The 18,722-nt window shown below is 36.0% G+C and overlaps 1 protein-coding gene across 1 annotated transcript in view; it reads right to left on the minus strand.

Moving 5' to 3' along the window:
- Window positions 1–18,722, minus strand: part of PTPN22 (protein tyrosine phosphatase non-receptor type 22) — a 60,706-nt gene that overhangs the window by 11,594 nt on the left and 30,390 nt on the right. Inside the window, exons 12-17 of the mRNA XM_046645189.1 lie at window positions 17,284–17,370; window positions 6,837–6,913; window positions 5,874–6,694; window positions 4,311–4,394; window positions 4,026–4,156; window positions 2,645–2,672 (exon numbers count right to left, since the gene is read on the minus strand). Coding sequence (XP_046501145.1) covers window positions 2,645–2,672; window positions 4,026–4,156; window positions 4,311–4,394; window positions 5,874–6,694; window positions 6,837–6,913; window positions 17,284–17,370 — 1,228 coding nt within the window. The remainder of the gene's footprint in view (window positions 1–2,644; window positions 2,673–4,025; window positions 4,157–4,310; window positions 4,395–5,873; window positions 6,695–6,836; window positions 6,914–17,283; window positions 17,371–18,722) is intronic.

Genomic DNA, 18,722 nt, shown 5'->3' on the forward strand with positions numbered 1-18,722 from the left:
TATACTATATTAATGTCTTTTGAAAATGAAAATGTGGTTAAGTATTAGAGCAGCTGTCTTTGGTCATTGGGTTCTTTAGGCCTTAGGATTTGTCTGTAAAGTAAATTCACTTGTTTATTTCTTTTGTGCTAAGTAATATGCAAAGTAAAGTATAATACTTATTTATGGCACCTAATACAATAACTGGCATATGGTAGGCACTTATTAAATATTTGATAACTACCCTGAAGTAGCCTATCATCTTCCATTTTGCTGTCAAGAAGTATTCTGAGAACTTGGGGCTGGCCCTGTGGCCGAGTGGTTAAGTTCAAGTGCTCTGCTGCAGCGGCCCAGGGTTTCACTGGTTCGGATGCTGGGCGCAGACATGGCACTGCTCATCAAGCCATGCTGAGGTGGCGTCCCACATGCCACAACTAGAAGGACCCACAACTAAAAATGTACAACTATGTACCAGGGGCCTTTGGGGAGGAAAAGGAAAAATGAAATCTTTAAAAAAAAAAAAAAGAAATATTCTGAGAACTAAAACTAAATTTCAGTTGACAATACCCTGCGAAATATCTTCCTAACATGCCATTTTCATCTTAATACTCCCCTGATGAAGAACCTACAATGCTTACTACTGCATTAAATCTAAATTCTTCTGCCTAGCTTTGTGTGTGTGTGATAAAATACACATAAAATTTGCTGTTAATGACATTTACTACATCCATAGTGTTAGGCAACATCACCACTATCTAGTTCTAAAACATTTTCATTACCCTAAAAGGAAACTCCACACCAATTTAGCATCATTCCCCATACCCAGATTAGATTGGCAACCACAAATCTACGTTCTCTCTATGTAGATTTGCTTGTTCTGGCTATTTCATCTGCCTGGCTTTTAAATCCACAATCTTCCCACATTTTATCTTTTGAAATTTATTTTCCATATTTCCCAAAAATAGAACATCTATTACAATTAATCTACTTGCCATTTCTTTGTACTCATCATGCTCATTTCTACCTTTGCATCACTGTTATCCTGATCCCTGCTTCTGGAATTCCCTTCTTTTCCCTCTATCAATTCTTGAATTTCTTCTACTCAATGAAGCCTTTTGTAACCCCTCCAGTGATACTTTCCCTTTTTGTAGACTCCAGGTGATTATAATCAGTGCCACACAGATTATCGCTTAATGGTTGCAAGTGACCATTAATTTTTTCTACCCAATTTGAATATAAGCATTACGAAGTACCCTTCCCTATATATCCTGCCTATTCTAACACTATGTAAAGCACACAGAACTTGCTTAGGAAATGCTTGTTTAACAATTATCTAATAAAAATTATAATAGGTAACATTTCATGAAAGCTTCTTATTTGACAACCACTGTGATAAAAACCTTATATGCATTATCTTACTTAATCCTCACAAAAATCCTCTAAGAAAGGAGTTCTATTATCTTCATTTTATAATGAGAAAAATTAATAAAGTGTATAATTTAATCAAGGTAATGCATTTTGACAACTTTTGGTAGACTGGGGATTTGAATTAAAGCCTATCTGACCCCAAAGCTCATGCTTTTTGACCTCTATATTATATTACCTATGTATGTATTTGAATAATATGTTAATATGAATAAATTAAGCAGAAAACTTAATAAATTAAGGGAAACTACCATCTCTGTTTTAATGTGTCTAAAGTACCTATCAATGTCTAGTAAATGTTAGCTGCTGATGTTATTCAATGTATAAAACAAGCAAAGCTCAAGAAAGTACAGGAGAAGCAACAGCAAGTTTTAAGTGGCCAGAAATAATTTTTCAGAATTCCACTGTTAACAGTGGTAAAGCCTATAAAGTAGAAATGCTGCAAAATTTTAAGAGATTCTATCTGAAATAGTTTTTTTAAAGATTGGCACCTGTGCTAACATCTGTTGCCAATCTTCTTTTTTTCCTTCTTCTTCTTCTTCTCCCTAAAGCCCCCCGGTACATAGTTGTATGTTCTAGTTGTAGGTCCTTCTGGTTGTGCTATGTGGGACCCCACCTCAGTATGGCCTGATGAGCAGTGCCATGTCTGTGCCCAGGCTCCAAACTGGCAGAACCCTAGGCTGCCAAAGTGGAGTGTGTGAACTTAAATCACTCGGCCACAGAGCCAGCCCTTGAAATAGGTTTGGGGTTTTTTGGGGTTTTTTCGGTTTTTTGAGGAAGGTTAGCCCTGAGCTAACATCTGCCACCAATCCTCCTCTTTTTGCTGAGGAGGATTGGCCCTGAGCTAACATCCGTGCCTGTCTTCCTCTACTTTATATGTGGGACGCCTCCCACAGCATGGCTTGACAAGCAGTGCGTAGGTCCGCACCCGGGATCTGAACCAGTGAACCCCAAGTGGCTGAAGTGGAATGTGCAAACTTAACGGCTGTACCACCAGGCCAGCCCCTTGAAATAGTCTTTTTAAAGGATTTTATATCAAGGAGCAGAATTCTAAAAACCTTGCCCTTGACAAAACAAAACTCCTGGCCTGGGAAAACCAGAAATAAATCAATAAATAGTGGAAGCTATTATGGGAACCATGCCTTCTCCTGAGGTGATTTTCTCTAAACCTAATGAGCCATTCTTACAGTACAAATTTTTAGGGTTAAATGTCATCTTGAAGCCAAGAGAAATAATTTACCTGATTTTGGACTCCGGAGTTTTACACTCTAAAAAAAGAAAGAAGGAAAAGTGAAAGAGGAATATGTACACAGATTCACAAACTCAAAGCAATAAATGGCATTTTTGAAATTATATTTCTTATATCTATAGAGATAGTTATGAAATGTTGACCCTGTTTTTCCTAATTTCTGTGTGCTGAATTATGAAAAGGCATCCTTAATTCTTAGAGTGATTTTTATATATCATGGCAAGTGGTCCTAAATTGATCCTTTTTTCTAATTTATTTCCTTCCTATTCAGAAGAAATTTAATTGGAGGTAAGTTGTTGACATTGAAGTTACTTCACGACAACAGAAAAGGAGTGATTGTTCTTTGCTCTGGGAGTTGTTAAGATAAAAGACCATTAGGGGCTGGCCCCGTGGCCGAGTGGTTAAGTTCGCGCGCTCCACTGCAGGCGGCCCAGTGTTTCGTTAGTTCGAATCCTGGGCACGGACATGGCACTGCTCGTCAGACCACGCTGAGGCAGCGTCCCACATGCCACAACTAGAAGAACCCACAACGAAGAATACACAACTATGTACCGGGGGGCTTTGGGGAGAAAAAGGAAAAAATAAAATCTTTAAAAAAAAAAAAAAAGATAAAAGACCATTATATGTGTGCGTATTGTTAACAATAATAATAATTACTAGTAAATTAAAAGTGTAATTAAAAAGGTAGGGAATATTTGCCTACCAGCATTGCAAGTGTTAAGCACTTTTAAATGGTTAATTAATTATTTTCTGATCTCTGGAATTTTAAGATAGTTGGTTCATGGAATATATACAAATGCATGACATTGTTGAGAGTGTAGACTTTTCTTCCAGAAGCAGGGAACATTATTCCAAAAGGTTTATCTTATATTATAAGATGGACATTTGCCATTCAAAAAATTACTCTCTATAATATGTTATCACAGCTAACATGATACAGCCTACCAAATGACTACTCTGAACAAACTACCTACTTATGAAACATTTGTTTTTGCCTTAACTATCCTTCAAGAATTATTAGCTCAAATGTTTCCTCTTTGACTGTCTTCCTTGATCACTTCCAACCTGGACGGATCTCCCACACTTCTAAATCTCATCTTTCATATGGCACTGATTATATTTGCCTTGATGAATAAGGATAGACAAAAATAGAAACTTGTGTACACATCCTCTATCTCCACTGCTAGACTTTAAGTTTCTTAAGGACAATAATTGTAGTCTTTTACATCATTTTATCCCCCACATCTTCTAGCACATTGTTTTATAAGTAGTATCTCCTTAGTATTTATTAAGTGATAGGTGTTTAAAATACAAGGAGTAGGTCTGTAGCCTGTTGAATCCAATGAGTAGAGTCAGAAAAAAAGTTACTGACCTTGGTTGGTCTAAGTCTCACAGAGTCATCAACTTTCTTTGATTCAGATGTTCCACTCCATTCTAATGATGTTCCAATTTTTACCTTTACAGTTGGAGATAGGGATTTGGGAACACTCGGTAGGAATTCTCCTGAAACAAAGTAAATATGGTCCAGTTCTTAGAAGTGTTGCAGTTCTTTCAGAAAGCAAATGTTACTCAGCCATAGCACACAGAACATTGAAAGGACCTGAGAAGTAATCTAGTTAATCCACACTTTATTTTACACTTACTGAGCTGTACTCACCAGCTTCCTCTACCACAATAAAAGATTCAGGTGTCCGTTCAGGAAGTGGAGGGGGGATTTCATCATCTATCCTTAGAGGAGTTGCTATCCAAAATGTCAGAAACATAATCACAATTTTTAATTAGAAAAATCCAAAGAAAATTTCTATGTTCTAATCTTGCTGTAAATTCCACCAAGCATCATTACACTATTTAAGCTGATATCTGTTCACTCAAGGAAAAAAACAAATTCTCTCATCTTAAGTTACAAACCCAGGAAGATTTGCTGCTACTGCTTCAAAATTTATTTGAAAAGCCCAGAAGCATTTTGATTGAGTAGCTGAGTATCAGTTAATATAATATAAAACATTATATTAACTTAGAAAACTTTGGATTGTTTTCTACATTACTCCTTTCTTTTAATGTAGAATATATAATAAAGCATCATAAAGCACTTTGACGTGCTGAAGACTCAGTTATAGTAGGTAAAATAAAGATTTTACTATCTCTTCTTCATTTATAAGAATGAAGAATATTGATGTTTTTGCTTTTTACAAAACAATGGAATAACAGGGTTTTCTATAGATATATTCGGATTTTTTATAGAAAACCTCAAATGCTATTATAAGAAACAGCCACCAGATGGCACAAATGTCAATGTTGCCACAATTCTTGAAGATAAGGATTTGGTTTTGGTTGCTGTGGGAAGTTTAAGGTATTATGGGTATCTAGAAAAATAAAATTCCTTTAAATTTTAAAGTATATAAAATAATCTAATCAAAGAAAGAACTAGATCCAGTTAAAATATTTTTGTAACAAAGCTATGCATCTACGTATCTATCTATTAAGAAGCTCTACACAATAAATAATGTTATAGAACAAAAGCTTTCTCTACTTCCTATTCAGGTAGAATGTTCTTTATAAATGTCTGTTGATCTACCTAAGAGAGTTAAACTTGCTCTTTGCTTTCCTTCATCTTCTCCCACATCAAACAATTATAATCATCTCTAACAGGATATTTACTTCAACTTTCAAGCCACTCAATAAAACAAAACAATATGCTTAATATGGAAAAATCCAGAATTATGAAAGAGATAAAGTATGAAAGTAAAGGGGTATATAAGATTAAAACCTCACAGAGAATACTGAATACATATTCTCATCTACTGTTATAAAAAAAACAGGAGGAGATCAGTTCTAAGTGACCATGTGGTGCTGTTGATCAAATCTTTTGTGCTGTTCTTTTGGAAGTTGCTTCTGAATGTTACGGGTAAATTATGGACCTTTGGTATACATTTCTAGGAATGAGGATTGCCTCCTTCAGAAGCACTCCTGCTGGCATAGATCCTATACCAGATCTGACTGCCTCCACTGCCCCCTGTTTCATAGAATATTACATGTTTGTTATTGCTATTTTAACCTATCACATCATTAAAAACACTCCTGGAATTTATTTCTTTGAGGAGGAGAAGGAAGAAAAAGAAGGAAGCAGAGAATGACAAGGGGGAGGGTGAGAAGAAACCAAGTCTTCTATAGAAGCAAAGTGAAATCTAAAATGTCATACAAACTTCTAAAAATAGCTTACCTACTGCTGCTGTGTCTTGGTTCAGTGAGGAGGAGGAATTGGTTGGAGGATTCAGAGCTAAAGAATTATGTGAATTGTGGTAAGTAAAGAGGGTTGTAGAGGATGTTGGCAATGAAGAACAAGGTAAAACAGTTCCATCTTGCTTCTTAGGTAAATCAAGAGATATCTTAGATCCAGCACTACTTGGAGACAGTGATGAAAAATAAGGATCTTCTACTAAAGACATGTAAGAATATACATTAGAAGCACTAGAGTCATGCTGCTTTGTGGTAGAGGCATTACGCATTTGCTTCTTAGAGTCATATGGTAGTGAATAATTCACTTCTGCTGAAGAAACATGCATCTCTTTTTGAGCCTGCTCAAGAGAAGAATTATGCTGCTGAGATTCCAAATGAGAAAAACTTCCCTTGATGTCCAACTCTTTGGTGTCTCTCTGTTGTATCAATTCAAAGGGAGTTGATTTGGTCCGCATTATTGGCCTCTTTGAATTAAAATATCTTCCTGCTACATTTACTGGTTTAGAATTAGGACATGTTCCAAGCAAAATGGTGCTCAAGTCTAAACTTTGGTGCTTTTGAAGAGGCTCCCCAGCTATTGGAAATGCCTTTGTCTCCCATTTCGTAGTTGTGTCAGCATTTTTGTTATAACCACAGTTTAGCTCCAGAAAGTCAAAAGAACTGCACTGTTTAGCAGGGTGCAAAACTAATGCACCCTTTTCACTTATTTCAGAAGTCCTGAGGTCAAAGGAAGAAGTTTCTGCACTTTCCCCCCTTATCCTTTGTTTGCTCTGTTGATTCTTTATTTTTGCTTCATTTATGCTGCTGAAACAAAAAGAAAGTAATGATGATACCATACCACAAAGAGGCCTTTTCTCTTATTCTCTTTCAGTATCACAATGAATTATAAGCACGAGCCTCCCAGACACAATTAGACAACATTTAGATGTGTAAAATTTGTACTCACCCTTTTGATAAATTAGGAGAACAAGAGTCTGCTCCTAGAGTGGGATTTTGCTCAGGAAGTGAATACTTTGCTTGAATCTTCAAGAGAAATAAGTAGGAGATTGTTTTTCAATGAAGCAACGGCCATGAGATATTTCAACATTCATAAGGTTAAGAAGTTATTTTTCAGAAAATGTAAAGATTTTAAATCATTAAAGAGGTGAATTTCTAAAATATTGAACCCAGCAAGGACTTGTTAACATACTAAGATCAAAAGGATCGGAATAAAAAGATTAATGCTGTTATAGAAAATAGAAAGGATTTGCTTATTGCATCATCTTTTCAAATGTGGAAGTTTTAAAATGTTCTTGGGGGTAACTTTGTTCTCAAGAACACCCTACCTTCAGAAATCTCATCATCTCAACCCTTGACGTTAATAGGTGCTTATCAGGTCCTCATACTTGTTCTACCTTTTCCTTCCTTACCGTGCTCCAGCTATACTGGTTTTCTTGTTCTTAAGTATACCAAACCCATTTCCAATTCAAGACTTTTACACTTACTATTTCCTCTGATTGAAATACTCTTGCTCCAAATTTTGCATGGCTGGCTCCATCTAAGTAATTATTCTCTACTTAAATGTCCCCTGCATAAGGAAACCTTCCCTGAACACTCAGCCTAAAATCAAACTTCCACACACTTGTCCAACCACTCTCAATCTTTATTTTCTTCATAGCAATTATCATATTATGGAATTTGTTACTGTGGCTCATGGAATGTAAGATATCATAAATTATAAAATATATCCTGATTTCAGTGATGTTCAAATATTAAAATAGTCATCAGCAGTTGCAAGATTCCACCTGTTATGGCTTTAATTGTGACTCTCAAAAAGATATGTTGAAATCTAACCCCTGATACTGTGAATGTGATCTCATTTGGAAATAGGGTCTTTGCAGATGTAATTAAGATTAGGTCGTACTGGATTAGGGTGACATGTATCCTCATAAGAAAAGAAAAGAGAGACTCCGAGACACACAGGGACAATGTTATGTGATGATGGAGGCAGAGACTGGAGTATTGTATCTGGAAGCCAATGAACACCAAGAATTGCTGACAAACACCAGATAACAGGAGGAGGCAAGGAAGAGTCTTTCCCTAGAGCTATAAGAGAGACTGTGGCCCTGATTTTTTTTTTTTTTTTTTTTTTTTTTTTTTGAGGAAGGTGAGCCCTGAGCTAACATCCACCACCAGTCCTTCTCTTTTTGCTTAGGAAGTTTGGCCCTGAGCTAACATCTGTGCCCATCTTCCTCTATGTTCTATGTGGGATGCCTGCCACAGCATGGCTTGATTAGCAATGGGTAGGTCCATGCCCGGGCTCCAAACTGGTGAACCGTGGGCTGCCAAAGTGGAGCATGCAAACTTAACCACTGTGCCACCGGGATGGCTCCTAAAACACCTTGATTTTGGCCTTCCTGCTTCCAGAATTAAGGGAAAATAAATTTGTTGTTTTAAGTCCTCTTCAGTTTGTGGTACTTGCTACAGCAGGCCTGGTAAACTGAGACTTTACTAGCCCCCTTTCAATAATGGATAGAACAATCAGACAGGAGATCAATAAGGAAATAGAGGACAGACATGAACAACACTGTAAACCAATTAGACTTAACAGACACACATAGAACACTTCACCCAACAACATACACATTCTTCTCAAACATATATGGAACATTCTCCATGATAGACTATATGTTAGGCCACAAAACAAGTCTTAATGAATTCTAAAAGATTGAAGTCATAGAAAGTATCTTTTCCAATCATAATGGGTTGAAACTAGAAATCAATAACAGAAGAAAAACTTGAAAATTCACAGATATGTGTAAATTAAACAACCAATGGATCAAAGAGGAAATCACAACAGAAATTAGAAATACTTAGAAATGAATGAAAACACAACATATCAAAATGAAGGGGATATATTGAGAGCAGTGCTCAGAGGGAAATTTGTAGTTGTAATTGCCTACATTAAAAAAGGAGAGAGATAGAAAATCAATAACTTTGCACCTTAAGGAACTAGAAAAAGAGCAAAATAAACCCAAAGTTAGCAGAAGGAAGGAAATATTAAAGATTAGAGCAGAGATAGAGACTAAGACAACAATGGAGAAAATCAACAAAACCAAAAGTTGATCCTTTGAAAATATCAACAAAATTGACAAACCTTTAACTAGAGTGACTAAGGGAAAAAGAAGACTCAAATTACTAAAATCTTAAATTACAGAAATTAAAGTGGGGACACTACTACCAATTTTACAGAAATCAAATAGCCTAACAATAAACACATAGTGGGCAGTTGATTTTACATGAGAGTGCTAAGACCATTTAACAGAGAAAAGACATTCTTTTCAACAAATAGTGCTGGGAAAACCGGACGTCCACATGCAAAAGAATAAAGTTGGACCTTTATAGCATATACAAAAATTAACTCAATATGGATCAAATACCTAAACATAAGACTAAAACTATAAAACTCATAAGAAAACATAAAAAGCTTCATGACTAGATTTGGCAATGATTTCTTGGGTATGACACCAAAGACACTGGCAACAAAAGAAAAAATAGGCAAATTGGACTTTATAAAAATTAAAAACACTTGAGCATCAAAGTACATGATCAACAGAGTAAAAAGGCATCCCACAGAATAGGAGACAATATTTGCAAGTCACATATCTGATAGGGGATTAGTATCCAGAATATAGAGAGAACTCCTAACTAAAACCCAACAACCACCACAGAAACCCAATTCAAAAATGGGCAAAGGACTCAAATAGATATTTTTCCAAAGATGATATACAAATGGCCAATGAGCACATAAAAAGATGCTCAACATCACTAATCAGGAAAAGGCAAACCAGAACCACAATGAGATAGCACTTTGTATCCATAAGCATGGCTACCATATAAAAACAAACGGGCTGGCCCAGTGGCCCAGCGGTTAAGTTCGCATGTTCTACTTCAGCGGCCTGGGGTTTGCCAGTTCAGATCCAGGGTGCAGACACGGACATGGCACCGCTTGGCAAGCCATGCTATGACAGGCGTCCCACATATAAAGTAGAGGAAGATAGGCATAGATGTTAGCTCAGGCCCAGTCTTCCTCAGCAAAAGAGGAGGATTGGCAGCAGATGTTAGCTCAGGGCTAATCTTCCTCAGAAAAACAAACGAACAAACAAATGAAAACAAAATAACAAGCATTGGTGAGGATGTGGAGAAACTAGAAAATTTGTGCATTGCTGGTGGGGATGTAAAACGGTGCAGCCACTGTGAAAAACAGTATGGCAGTACCTCAAAAAATTAAAGACAAAATTACCATATGATCTAGCAATTCCACTTCTGGGTATACACCCAAAAGTATTGAAAGCAGGGAGATGAAGAGAGATTTATACACATAGGTTCTTAGGATTATTCACAGCAGCTAAAAGGTGTAAGCAAACCAAGTGTCCATCGATAGATGAATGTATAAACAAAATGTAGCATATCCAGACAATGGAATATTATTCAGCCTTAAGAATATTCTGACACATGTTACAACACTGATGAACCTTGAGTACATTATGTTAAGTGAAATAAGCAAGACACAAAAGGTCAAATATCATATGATTCCACTGACATGAGGCACCCAGAGTAGTCAAATTCAGAGAGACAGAAAGTAGAATGGTGGTTGCCAAGGGTTGCAGGGAGGGAAGAATGGGGAGTTATTGTTTAATGGGTGTAGAGTTTCAGTTTTGCAAGATGAAAAGAGTTCTGGAGATGGAGGGTGGTAATGGTTGCACAACAATGTGAATGTACATAATATCACTGAATTGTACACACAAAATTGGTTAAAGTGGTAAATTTTATATATATTTTACCACAATAAAAAATTGGGAGGAAAATGGGCAAAGGACTTGGATATACATTTGTCCAAACAAGATATACAAATGGCTCATAAGCACATGAAAAGATGTTCAACATCACTAATTATTAGGGAAATGCAAATCAAAACCATGAGCTACCACTTCACACCCTTTAGGATGGCTGTTATGTAAAAACAAAACAGAAACCAAAAACCAGAAAAAAAATTTTGGTAAGGATGTGGATAAATTGGAACCCTTGTGCATTGCTAACGGGGATGTAAAATTTTGTAGCCACTGTGAAAAACAGAATGGGAGTACCTTAAAATTTAAATATAGAAGGGCCAACCCCAGTGGCCTAGTGGTTTAGTTTGGCGCATTCTTCTTCAGCAGCCCAGGTTCTGGTTCCTGGGTTCGGACCTGCACCACTCATTTGTCAGTGGCTATGCTTGTGGTGGCTCATGTGAAAAAAGAAGAGGAAGATTGTCAACAGATGTTAGCTCAGCGTGAATCTTCCTCAGCAAAAAAATAATAATACAGAATTAACCATGTGATCCAGCAATTCCACTTCTGGGTATATACTTAAAAGAATTTAAAATAGGGACTTGAACAAATATTTGTATAACAATTTTCATAGCAGCATTATTCACAATAGCCAAAAGGTGGAAACAACCTGTGTCCATTGGCAGATGAATGGATGAGTAAAATGTATTCACACACAATGGAATATTATACAGTCGTAAAAAGGAATGAAATTCTGATACATGTTACAAAATGGATGAACCTTGAAAACATTATACTACACAAAATAAGCCAGATACAAAAGAATAAATAGAATAGGCAAATTAATAGAGACAGAAAGTAGAATAGAAGTTATTAGGAATTTGGGTAGGGGTCATGGAGAGTTTCTGTTTAAGATGATGAAAAACTTCTAGAAATAAATAATAGGGTTGGTCACACACATTGTAATGCCACTGTATTGTACACTTAAAAATAGTTAAATGGTTGTAATCTATCATAACATTAATAAAAAAATAGTTAAATGGTAATTTTTTCATTGTGGTAAAATAATATAAAAATATGAATAGGGAATTGTCTCTTCCTCTTCAGTTTTCTGTTACAGGCTGTAAAATTGGTGTTAATTCTTCCTTAAACATTTGGTAGAATTCTTAAGTGTGTGGGCCTGGAGATTTCTTTTTTGGGAGTTTTTAGGTTATAGATTCAGTTTCCTTAATTGTTATGGAGCTATTCAAATTATCTATTTCATGTTTAATGAGCTGTGGTAGTTTTTGTTTTTTGAAAGAGTAATCCATTTTAGTTGTCCAGTTTGTATGTGTTGAGTTCATACTATATTCCGTTATTATCCTTCTTTATACCTGAAGAACCTGTAGAAGCATCCCTTCTTTCATTCCTGATATTGGTAGTTTTTATCTTCTCCCGTTTTGTATCAGTCTTCCTAGAGGTTTGTCAATTTTATTAATCTTTTCAAAGAACCAGCATTTTAGTTCACTGATTTTTTCTCTATTGTTTTCTATTTTCAATTTCATTGATTTCTGCTCTTTATTATTTGCTTCCTTCTTTTTTCTTTGGGTTTATCTTGGTCTCTTTTTGTTTCTAGATTCTTAAAGTAGGAGCTTAGATTATTGATTTCAGACTTTTACTGTTTTCTAGTGTATGCATTTAGAGTGCTATAAACTTCCCTCTCAGCACTGCTGTAGCTCTGTTCCACAAATTTTGATATGTTGTATTTTCATTTCTATTCACTTCAGTATTTTTTTTTTAAATTTCCCTTGAAACTTTCTCTTTGACTCAGTGGATTGTTTAGAAGGGTGTAGTTTAGTTTCCAATTGTTTGGATCTTTTCCTGTTTTCATTCTGTTACTGACTTCTAATTTGATTCCATTGTGGTCAGAGAATACATTCTATATTATTCCAATTCTTTTAAATTTTTGAGATTATTTTATGGCCCAGGATATGGTCCATCTTGCTATGTGTTCCATCAGCACTTGAAAAGAATGTGTATTCTTGTGTTGTTGGGTGGAGTGTTCTAAAATATTGATTTGATCTTGTTGGCTGATGTTGTTGTTGAGTTCTCCTATCCTCTTGCTGATTTTCTGTCAAATTTTTCTATCAGTTGTTGAGAGGGGGTATTAAAGTCTCCAACTATAAATGTGGATTTGTCTATTTCTCTTTTCAGTTCTGTCAGTTTTTGCTTCACATATTTTGCAGCTCTTTTTGGTTCATATATACACTTAGTACTGCTATGTCTTATTGGTGGATTGACTTTTTATCATTATATGATGTCCCTCCCTGTCTGCGATAATTTTCTTTGCTCTGAAGTCTACTTTATCTGATATTAATATAGCTACTCTTATTTTCCTTTTAATCATGTTTACTTGTTATATCTTTTTTCCAATCCTTTACTTTAAATCAACCTATATATTTGAAGTATGTTTCTTTTTCTTTTTCTTTTTTTTTTTTTTTGAGGAAGATTAGTCCTGAGCTAACTACTGCCAATCCTCCTCTTTTTGCTGAGGAAAACTGGCCCTGAGCTAACACCCATGCCCATCTTCCTCTACTTTATATGTGGGATGCCGGCCACAACATGGCTCTTGCCAAGTGGTGCCATGTCTGCACCTGGGATCCAAACCAGCGAACCCCAGACCACTGAGAAGCGGAATGGGCCAACTTAACTGCTGCGCCACCAGGCTGGCCCCTGAAGTATGTTTCTTATGGACGGCATATAGTTGGGACATGTTTTCAGTTCACTCTGCCAATCTGTCTGTTAATTGGTGTATTTATGCCATTTACATTTAATGTAATTATTGATATGTTAGGGCTTAAGTCTGCCACTGTGTTTTTTGTTTTCTCTTTGTTCTCTCTGTTTCTCATTTCTCTTTTCTTTTTCCTGCCTTCTTGTCTTTGCTGAATTTTTTAGAATTTCATTTTGATTTACCTATAGTGTTTTTTAAGGTATGTCTGTATAGCTTTTTTAGTGGTGGCTGTATGTATTACATTCTCTCTCTCTCTTTCTCTCTCTCTCTCTCCCCATATATGTATGTGTATATATATATATATATACACACTTATCGCAGTCTATAGGTATTATCATTTTACTAGTTCAAGTATAGAAACCTTACCTCCCTTTACATCTCTAACCCTTCCCTGTTTATTATATAATTGTCTTAAATATTTCCTCTAATACATTTAGAACCACATCAGACAGTATTATAATTTTTACTTCAATCGTCAAACAATTTAGAAAGCTCAAGAGGAGAAGGAAAACCTATTACATTTACCCATGTTTTTGCTTATCATGTTCTTCCTTCTTTCATCATTTCCTTTCTGTTTAGAAAACTTCCTTTGCCATTTTTTTAGAGTAGGTTTACTGGCAACAAATTCTCTTAGATTTTCTTCATCTGAGAATGTCTTCATTACCCCCCTTCATTCCTGAAGGATATTTTCACTGAGTGTAGGATTCTGGGTTGACAGTCCTTTTCTTTCAGCACTTGAAAAGTATTGTGCCACTTCCTTGTGGCCTCCATGGTTTATGATCACAAATCCACTGTCATTCTTGTTGTTTTTCCCCTATAGTTAAGATCATTTTTCTCTGGCTGCTTCCTAGAACTTTTGTCTTTAGTTTTCAGAAGTTTAATTATGATGAGTCTTTCAGTACTTTTTTAGCCCCACCTTTTTTCTCCTTTCCTTCTTGGACTTCAATGACACAAATGTTGGTTGTTTTTTTTTAATTATATTTATAGTCCTTTAGTTCCCTAAGGCTCTGTTTTCTTCTTCAGTCTATTTTACTTATGTTGTTTAGATTGGGCAACTTCTATTGCTCTGTCTTCCACTTCATTAATTCTTTACTTTGTACTCTGTATTCTGCTGTTGAGTTCATCTATTGAGCTGTTTGTCTCAGCTACTGTATTTTTCAGTTCTAAAATTTCCATTTGGTTCTTTTTATATCTACTGAGGTTTTTGCTGAGTCCTTATATTTCTTTACTGATCTCTTCTATTTTTTAATTTGTTTTAAGCATGATTATAATTGCTCGTTGAAGCATTTTTATCACGGCTGCTTTAAAACTTTTGTCAGATAATTCTAACATCTCTGTCACCTCAGTGTTGTCATCTATTGATTGTCTGTTATTCATTCAGTTTTAAATCTTCCTGGTTCTTGGTATGATGAGTGATTTCCAGTTGAAACCTAGACATTTTTGTATTGTTACGAGGCTCTGGATCCTAGTTAAACCTTCTCTTTCAGCTGTATTTTTTTTTTCTTACTCCATTCTGACAGGGGAAAGAAAAGGAGGGGTGCTGCCTTTTTATTGCCTTGTTAATGCCAGGTGGAGTCTACCTCCACCAGTTTCCTCACTTAGCCTATGCTGACACCCAAGGGGATACACCATGGGAGAGGCTCCCCATGTGGTCTCCACTGACACTGTGGTGGAGATGGTCTCATTACTGCTGGATGCTGGTGAAAGTCCTGACTCTCCACTAGGTCTCTTCTGATACTACTTCAGTGGGGAGGCATTGGGGTGCCATGTTACTGCCAGGTGGAAGCTCAGGCTCCCCATGGGGTCTCCACTGACACTGCAGGGAAACCTCATTGCAGGCCAGTGGAGATGAAAGTCCTAGCTCTTTACTTGACCTTCTCTGATACCACTCCAGCACTTTATTACAGTCTTGTGAGAGTGGGAATCTAGGCTCCCCACTCAGCCTTTGCTGGCATGGGTAGGGTTAGGGGCCATTTTTTTCTTTGGTGTTGACTGAAGTAGAGTGATTGTTATCTAAAAGTTTTCTGTCTTGCTGGGCTGCCCCTTTCCTGGTCCTTTGGCTAGAGAGAGCAGGCTTTTGTTTGGGCTTTTTTTGTCTGCACCATTGGCATTTCCAAGTTGTTGACTTCTTCAGTTCCAAGTCTGGGATATATGAGGCAAAAGAAAACCTAAAGAACTCACCATCATGTTTTTCCTCAGGTCCCAAGTCCCTAGCTAGTCTGTCTTCTCTCCATCTTTCAGAGTCTTTTTATATTTGTTTTATATATAATATCCAATGTTTCTACTGGCACTTAGTGGGAGGTAGAGGGAAAAGTATGTCTGTTAGATCTTCCCAGAAACAGAATTCCTCCTTGGCTAGCATTTACCTTCTGTGGGAGGTTGAACCATGTTCCTATGTTCCCATTTACTGACTAAGGGCCCACTCCAAAAAACCCAACCATATGGAGCCATGGTACTGCTATTGGGCTAAATTTGAGTATTGACACTTCCTGGAACCTGAATAAAGTATTAGCCCACATTCTCCAGCAACACATTAAAAGAATATTCTTTGTTCAAGAAAGGTTTATTCTAAGACTACAAGGATAGTTTGATATTAACAAATTCAATGATATGACTGTATTAATAGGTCAAAGGAGAAAAATCCATGTGATCATTCCATAAATACAAAAATATGCCATTGACAGAATTCAACATTCTGGAAAAAATTCTTAGTAAAATAGAAATCAATGAATACTTTCTTTAAACAATTAAAAAATAAATATCTCCAATCAAGTCAGCATCATAATTAGTAACGAAACATGAGAATCTTTCCCATTAAAATTAGGTTGTCCATATCACTTTTATTATTTAATCATGGTCTGGGAGTACTAGCCAATGAAATGGGCATGAATAGGATATAAGTAACAATCTCTGGCAACTGTACTCTTTGTTTCCATGTCCTTCTACCACATTGTTTCTCCTTAGAGTAGACAACTATAAGATTGCTTAGTTCATTCCCTAGCCTCAACAGTTTTTCTGACTTTCTCTCCGTCCCCATGCTTCATCATTCAACTGAGAGGAGTTATGATCAGGGTCATGTCTTATATACTTTGTATTGCTGATGTTGTGAAAACAGTAGGTCCTCAGTGAATACTTTCAGATTAATAATCCAAAATGGATATTAAAAATTAAACTAATATGTGGAAGGCAGGTAAATCAGTAAGTTTGTCTTCTTAAGGTTTGCTCAGAACCTAGTACTTTATAATTACACAGTAAGGATTTGACTTACACTTTTCTGTGATGAGATCAAAATAGCATATTCTAGAAAGCTCAATATTTTTTATTTGGAATTTGGTCAAATCATAATTGTTTTATGCCTAATAACTTCTACTAAAAATCTTTTGGATATTCTAAACTATTCTCAAAATTTGATGAGACATATGCAATCAAATTGAGGCTAGAGTAACCTGAAAAATCACATCAGTATTCAACTATGATTTCTCTTTGTAATTGTCACTCTTACTTCTAACTCACCATACAACTGTCTAAAACGTGGGAGCAGAATATACACTTTCCCTTTTGCTCACTCCTTTTGTTTCTAAATTTAGTTTAAAATTGTATGCAATAGGTTAACCAAGAGGTTAATTTTCTAAGTTAATGTACTTCAATTAATTTGTCCTTCTCCACCAGAGATTTGCAATGCAGGCCCATGCACACCTGACACTCCACTTTAGTTGTGATGATAAATAATAAGTTAAGTCCTGCAACTAACCTAAGATCCCGTGACCAAAATCAAATATGAAAATAATTGACAAAATATTAAGTTGAAAGTTTACCTCTGTTCCAGAGTGGTTATCTCTGATAACATCCATCTGTCTCTTAAATAGTTCTAATACAGCATTGTAGACCAGTTCATACTGTTCCTGAACAGCATCACAAACCAGAACAAATGAAAACAAACAAAAAACTTGGTGAACTACAGAACCAGATTTCAGGAATATGAACACCAATCAAATCCTAGAGTAGCAGACCTGAAAAGACCATCAACATCCGTTTAATTACAATGCCTTATGTTTGTGTACCCCATTTCAGATTTCAGAGCACTTTTAGACTTCTAGAAACAACTAAATATTTGCTCTACTTCTAGCTAATATACAAGAACCTTGCAGCATGTTTTTTTGTGTTCTAACCCCACTTTCTTACTTATCTTTCCCTACACTATCATCCCTCTGTTTTCCTTATTCACATTTTAAAAAATTTATTTCATCCTGGATGCATTTTCTTGTAAGTCACTTTCATCTTTTCTGGAAAAAGGTAGATAGATTGTGGTTGATGGGTAGACAGATAGCCTCGATATGTATTATTTAACTTGACTCACAATTGATGTATACAGTAGCTAGGCTATTATCTCTGTTTACAATTTGTCCAAGATCATTCAGAAATAATTTCCAGGACTTGGGTTGGCACCTGAATCTTCTGACCCTTAGTTTAGTGCACTCAGATCAAGCTGCTGAAATCCTGACCTAACAAAGATACCAAAGAAAAGTAGACTGCTGAATAGTTTGTGGTTATGAAAGGACTTCACCATAGAGAAATAAGACCCCTACAATTACAAGGTTTATGGGTTTTCACTACTACGTTTTTGCCTCTGTACCTGCTCAAGCACTTTATTTTGGATCTACTCTTCATCTGTATGGGCCAATTCATGGTTTTCCCTGCCACTTTACACAATCTTGTACAGATAAAGTACAACTTTTTCCAAAGATAATTTTAACAGGCGAACAATGCAGAGCCTATAATGCCCAACACAGCCATTGATACACTCTTTAATTTTTTTAAGAAGTGAGAAAAATCAGACAGGAAGCAGTCATCTGGTTATGGTGCTATTTTCTGGTTAGTGTCAGAAAAACTAGCTGGAACTTGTAAGATATTTGTTCAGCTAGTTGTTGATAATGTCAGAATGTGAAGGCTAATTTAAAATTGTTTCAGCTGTCTTCCAACTCTTAGAAGCAGGCCTGAATGGACTTTTTTCTGAAATGGGGTATTGTTTTATTTATTGATTCAGTGTTAAAATTTAATATTGTACAACTAGGTTGCATACTTCCTGGAGTCTTTATACATTTATGTGGATCAGCCTCCTTTGAAGTCTGACAGCACTAACCCAACCAGTGCTTTGATTTCACATAAACTTTCCCCCTCACAGGTTGAATATAGAAAACACCTACAGTCAATACATGAAAAACAAATTATTTTTTTCCACGCGCTATTAGTGGAA

The sequence above is a fragment of the Equus quagga genome, chromosome 18 (assembly GCF_021613505.1).
Source record: "Equus quagga isolate Etosha38 chromosome 18, UCLA_HA_Equagga_1.0, whole genome shotgun sequence".
Classification (NCBI taxonomy): Eukaryota; Metazoa; Chordata; class Mammalia; order Perissodactyla; family Equidae; genus Equus; species Equus quagga.